This window comes from Vombatus ursinus, unplaced genomic scaffold (assembly GCF_900497805.2).
Source record: "Vombatus ursinus unplaced genomic scaffold, bare-nosed wombat genome assembly UNPS02015106.1, whole genome shotgun sequence".
Taxonomy (NCBI): domain Eukaryota; kingdom Metazoa; phylum Chordata; class Mammalia; order Diprotodontia; family Vombatidae; genus Vombatus; species Vombatus ursinus.
This window is the reverse complement of record NW_020954884.1, coordinates 519,382-525,909: the sequence shown is the minus strand read 5'-3', so window position 1 is coordinate 525,909 and position 6,528 is coordinate 519,382. Positions and strand designations below refer to the sequence as shown.

The 6,528-nt window shown below is 39.2% G+C and overlaps 1 protein-coding gene across 2 annotated transcripts in view; it reads left to right on the top strand.

The window, feature by feature from the left end:
• IL7R (interleukin 7 receptor) overlaps nucleotides 1-6,094 on the top strand; it is a 27,013-nt gene extending 20,919 nt beyond the window's left edge. For both annotated transcript variants that reach the window (XM_027846275.1, XM_027846276.1), the window contains 3 exons: nucleotides 1,936-2,029; nucleotides 3,725-3,800; nucleotides 4,546-6,094. In XM_027846275.1, the coding sequence (XP_027702076.1) occupies nucleotides 1,936-2,029; nucleotides 3,725-3,800; nucleotides 4,546-5,034 (659 nt within the window). In that variant the 3' untranslated portion in view covers nucleotides 5,035-6,094. The remainder of the gene's footprint in view (nucleotides 1-1,935; nucleotides 2,030-3,724; nucleotides 3,801-4,545) is intronic.
• The last annotated feature ends 434 nt before the right edge of the window (nucleotides 6,095-6,528 follow it).

Sequence of the window (6,528 nt, the reverse complement as noted above, 5' to 3'; positions counted from 1 at the left end):
GATAGATAGATAGATAGATAGATAGATAGATAGATAGATAGATAGATGGAGCATAGAAGTGGAGGAGGAGGAGGAAAAGGAGGAGAAGAAAATGGACAGGTGACTTCTGCAGGGCTGGACTACCCTCCCCTCACCAGGGCATTCCATTTTCCAAGTGCCATGTAAGAGCCTTATAAGTGATGCTCTTGTACCTTCTTTAGGGAAAATAAGAAGGAAGTAGCTAAAATGTAAAGGAAGTATCAGATAATTACAGCCTTCTAACTATAGTTTGCCAGCTCCTGAAAGATTCTAAACCCCTAAAAGTCACCTAATGGTTGCATAACATGAGAGTTTGTCAATTTCACAGAATCCTAAAATGAATAGAGCCCTAATATAGGGTGAAAATGGAGAGTGTCTGACTCCTATTGTCCTAAGAATGCTAGGAGCTACCATTAGCTCTGGTTCTGACCTTCCTTTTCCCACTTTCCAGCTGCCATGGTAGCAGCTTGTCCTCTCTAGGTTTCCTCAATTCACCAGTAACCTCAGTGGCTTTATTAAATAGTCCTCATGTCCATTTCTTAGAATCCTTAACCTCCTTCAAGGTTCAGTTCATGTATTACCTCCCAGGAATAACCTTTCTTGATTCCCTACCCCAATATTAGCATTCTCTCCTTTCTCAGTCACCAGTGAATATAGTTATCAATCCATCAACAAGCATTTGTTAAGCACTCACTTTGTACCAGACACTGTGATAAGCACTAGGGACACAAAACAAAAGAAAAAAAAAATCCTACCCTGAAGGAGCTCACATTCTTTTGGGAGATATAACATGTATTAATCGTGTTGCATATTAAACCATCTCAATAGAATATAAGCTCCTTGAGGGCAAAGACAATTGCTCATTTTGTCTTTGTATCCCTAGTGGCTGGCACAGTGCCTTGCATGTAGGAGGCACTAATAATAAATGCTTGGTGATTTAGATTAGACTGCTTATACTATCTGAATCTTTATAATTAGCCCACAGCTTGCCCTCACCCCCAGGAAGGTTCTTTGCTCAGTAATTATCTGCCTATAGGGGGTGATATGGGGGACAGCTTTAATGATTGATCATATTTGGCCTTGCAAGTCATGTTAACTCCATCTGTCAAATTAGCACTATTTGATGAAGCAACAATTCCCCAAAACATTCAGAAAATCGCTTTATCTTGGGCCTGTGGCTACAGAACTCTTTTTTGTTTAAAAAATGTATTACGATTTTATTAACATACAAACCAATCCAAAACATAAAACAAAATAATGTAACATAATATATATTTATAACATAATAATAATTGTAATGGTAATGATGATCGTGATGACAATGATGATGATAATGTTAGTGATGTTGATGATGATGAAGATAATGATGGTGGTGGTGATGATGCTGATGCTGTGTTGGATAGACTTGTTTTTTGGTCCAGCTTCCCAAACATGGTGTTTTTAAGGACACTGCTACACTGCTACTCAAATTCATATTTAACTACTTATCTTTTTTCTTTTATTAATGTCCATTTCACCATCCCTCTACTGAGTGAATTATTTTAAATTAAAAACAAAGCCTTTAATACATGCTTGCATAACCTGACAAAACAAATTTCCATATTGGCTATATCTGACGATGTATATTTCTATGTCTCTGCATTTTAAATCCATCCCTGCTCTAGCAGGAGGTGAGTGGTCTGTTTCATCTTCTGTCTTCAGGACTTGTGGTTTATTATTTCATTAATCATAGTTATAAAATCTTTCAAAGTTAGTTTTTCTCTGTAATGTTATTGTTACATGAATTATTTTCCAAGTTACAGAACCTCTTTAAAAGAAAAAAATGGGCTTGCCCAAGTAACTAAGTAGATGAAACCATAGGGGACTGTGGATATTGGTAAAAGAATAAATAATAATAGCCTTGTCTTTGGTTTCCAGAGGAGCTGGATTATGTCATGCTCATCATCATCACTCTGAGCTTCTTTTCTGGGATTCTGGGGATTGTTGTGATCTGTTTGCTATGGGAAAAAAGGTGAGGTCCTTTTCTTATTCAGAAGGATTGTATTAGGTATTGTAGGAACTGAAAAGCCAAAACTGTTCCTCCTTATTCTCAGCTAATTCTCAAGGCCCAGTGACACTTTTCTGGATAATGGATCAACAACTATAACATATCTAAGAGTTCATTTAGTCAAACTCCCTCTTTTTATAGAGAAGAAATCAAGAGACCAAAGAGGGTAAGGGAGTCACCGAGGTAGGCTCAAACCCAGGTCCTCTAATCCAAACTCCAAATTCAGCAACTTTTCCACTGTATGAGGGTGCCTTCCCTCAATCATTTCTTAGGAAGCCAAAAATAATAAATAAGATATAGGATAAAGTCCAAGAAAGAGGAACACTTAAAGTAATCTCCTTGAATAACCTGACAACTATTTCTGGATGGTCCATTGGGCCAACTTTGGGTTCCATGTCTGTATCAAAAATATTGTGTTGGTGTTCAGTTTTGCTCCTTCACTAAGAGTCTCTTTCTTTATGGTCAGAGTTTACTGCTTCCTTTCTGCAAATTCATACCTAGAGAACTCAGCACCAAGGCTAACACTCTTTCCACTGTGTGACCTAACATCATAGGATGATAAAGCTGGAAGATCATTTGGCCAGTCAATCAATATTTAGTAAGCATTTACTATGTGCCAGGCACTGTGCTAAATACTGGAAATACAAATACAAGCAGAAAGACAGTTCCTAGCTTCATGGAGTTTATATTTTAATTGGGGGAAAAAAGCACTTAAGAAGATGAAAAGACAGGAGAGGGTAGAGGAAAAGATAGCCCTGAGGATGTGTGGGAGAGAAATGACAGAGAGTCAGGAATGGACCCTGAAGAGAAATGAAGACATGGCTGGTCTAGAGAACTGTCTTTAAGTGGAGGTTCTGGGAGGAAGAGGCTGCAGGTATGGAGCACACTTCCAGGGCGAGAAGTCACATACATAAAGGCAAGGTAAAGAGGCTTTGGAGAAAGTCTTGAGTCAGGAGTGGATCCTGCAGATTATATAATCTAATATAATATAAAATATATATTTTATAGAAGATAAAACTGGGCCCAAGGGAAGTGAAGACTTGTACGTAATCCCACAATTAGTTAATTACAGACCCCAAATCTCATAAATACTTTCATTGACGTGGTCCACATCTGGACCACTGTAGGGAATCAATGTGGGGAAATCCCAATGTGGAGGCTTCTTCCAACACTAGATCCAATTCTCATTTTATTTTAGAGGATTATCTGGGAGGCAGTTTGGCGATGCAGTGGAGAGAGTGCTGGGTTTAGAGTCAGGAAGACCTGAGTTCAAATCCAGCCTACAGTATTTATTAGTTGTGTGACCCTGGGCAAGTCATTTATGGTTGTCTCAGTTTCCTCATCTGAAATGTGGGGTTAATAATAACACCTACCTCTCAGAGTTGTTGTGAAAATAAAATGAGATTTTTAAAGCACTATGTTAACCTTAAAGCACTATATAAATATTAACTATTATTATTAGGTAACTTGCAATGGTCTGTTGGTCTATATCAGCTAGCCTACATCAGAGGCAAGGCTTGATAGGCAAAGATATTCTTGTTTCTAAAACTGGCCTTCTATCCAGTATACCTCTTATGAATTTTGATCCAGTAGGAAATAGAGCTGCTATGTCACATTGCATCTACTGCCTCTTTTATTATAAACATTTTGTTATTTCAGAATTAAACCTGTTTTGTGGCCCAACCTCCCTGACCACAAGACGACTTTGGAACAGCTATGTAGAAAACCACAAAAGGTTGGTTTTTTTATTTTTCTAAACTTTCAGGACATTGGACAGGTAGATCAGAGCATCCCAGGGGAGGGATTACAGGATGAGGAGTAGTAGAGCCTGAGGTCTTGGCCTTTTTCTGAGACATTCTCTAGTGACCAGGAGGATGCTATGAACAAGTTTTGGAGGAAGAAGACCATAATAAGATACTAGTCTCATTCTCTTATCCCTGGATTTCCCAGGCCAGTAGAGCATGACCACAGCACCACTGCATATACAGGGCCTAAAAGAGCTACAGCACCTCCAAAGACCTCACTACCAGAGAGTGAAAGAAACCAGGGAAACATTGGGCTTCACAAGGAGTAAGACTCAGGGTGGGGAGCCAGTGGCCCCGAGGCCACATGTGGTCTTCTCGGTACTTGGGTGCGGCCTTTTGACTGAGTCAAAGTTTTACAGAACAAATCCTTTTATTATTGGGATTTGTTCTGTGATGTTTGGATTCAGTCAAAGGGTTACACTTGAGGACCAAGGGGGTCATGTGTGGCCTCAAGGCCACAGGTTCCCACCCCTGGAAAGGACCAGGAAGTCACTGCCCAGAGTTTATAACTCTTTCTGGAGGCTTACATCCTAATAACACTATCTGCTGAGGGCACTTTTTATATCCTATGGAAATATATCCTGATCCATTGTCAGAAAGAATGATTTTCAGGAACTCTAGTTAGCATGTTCTTCTAGTTCAACAACTGAACACATTATCTCTTTTCTTGTCCAGAATTTCAACATCAGCTTCAATCCAGAAAGTTTCCTGGACTATCCAATTCATAAAGTGGATGGCATTCAAGCCAAAGAAGAGGTAGAAGGTTTTCTGCAAGTCCCACTGCCCCGAGACATCAATGTCACAGAGAAGATTGGGCTCAGCCCTGACTGGCCATCTGAGAATAACGTCATCCCACCAGTGGCTTATGGAGGGAACTCACCCCCAGCTTGCCTGCGTGGGAACTTCAATACATGTGACCTTTCTATGGTCATGGCCTCAAAGTCACCCAACCATCAGGAGAATAGCAAAAGTGAAGCTCATTTCCATGGGGGCCTACTCCTTAGCTCCGACTCCAGAAACAGTGCCTTGACATTCCCTTTTCCACTCAGACTAGGAGTCTTGGCTCCAAATCCAACTGCCCAAGGACAACCCATCAATGCAAACCTGAGGTTAAGTCAAGAAGAAGCATATGTCACTATGTCCAGCTTCTACCAAAACAAGTGAACCTCAAGAAATCCATGATTTGGAGCATCATAGCCAACAAAGACAACAGAAGGGGCTGCTTGAAGACCCTATTTTCCATCCTGAATCCAATCTCTGATAATAACTCAACATAAAAAAAGAAAAAGCAACTTTTCTATTTGTAATGCATCTACATATATTAAATTTTGGAATACCTCTTTGACCATTCCCTAGTTAAGTGATGTTCCTTCTAACAAGATTAGAGTGCCCTTACTTCCATTGTTATTGATTTCAAAAACAAATTATCAAGCTATTCAATTCTTTGAAAATGAAAGAGGAAGAGAAAAGGAGGAAGGGGAGAGGGAAGGATGAAAAGAAAGATGAGGAGAGAGGAAAATAAGAAAGAAGGAATGAAGAAAATGAGGGACGAGTGATGGATGAGACCCACAAGTATAAACCTAGTATATACTCTCCTAATCAGAAGTTGGCAATGTGGGCATAGAAATGGAAACTGCCAAAGACATTGTACCAATCTGGCTTTTCTCCCAGCTGCTCTGAACTACCTGTTGCACACCATTTTATAGTTTATCATTTACCACAGACAGTTTCTGGCAGTGGAGATACTCAAGCCAGGCATTTCATATCTTGGGGAATACTCTAGTTCTGAGAAAAGAGGGAAATGAGCTTTTTTTCTGGTTGTCAAGAATCATGTCTACAAAGTCTGAAGATACAAAATGCAAATAACTTTTGAGATTGAAACATGGAATCACCAAATCTTAGCTTTGAAAGGGACCTTAATAATCATCTAAGTCAAACATTCACCCAATTCTCTACAGTTTGAGGAAATCACTATCTCACTATCTACATTCCATTTGGGGGCAAAACAAAACCTCTTCTATTTTTCTATAACAGTCTTCAACTTGAATTATTGGTGGTAGAAAAAAATAACAATTTCTGGTTTACCAAGACTATGGGGTTCACTGTGACCTGCCATTATCAAAGTTTGTAGTCATTATTGGTTCTTGGAAGAAATCTCATTGCTTACCCTGGATGTCAGGACATTTCAGTACATGGAGTAGAAGAATAAACTTTCATATTAGCATTAGTGAGTCAGCAACCTGCATTTATCCACAAATTGTCCTATTCTTCCACAAACTTAGGAAATGGTCAAATACTTCAAGGAATATGTTAGGTTTATTGGTAGTTTATAAGTTCTGGCCATGTTAGGGATCTTTATTGGATTTCATTGGAAGTCACAATTTGTGGATGCCTTAGAGACATGTTTCCTTTCACCTTTTGTCTCTCTTAATTCGGTGGAAATTCAAGGATGTATAACAAGTTAAAAGCATAGAAATAATATGACAAATATAAGAATTAATCCAAATCTCAAGGAATGACATTAGAGCAACTAGCTATTGCAGTCCTCCATTTGCTGCTGTCCCCTGTCCCTCTCCTCTTAGGGTTATCCCTTCATATAAGGCAGAGATGTTAAAAGGGGAGAGGTGAAACTGGGGAATTAATGTTACATAATATATC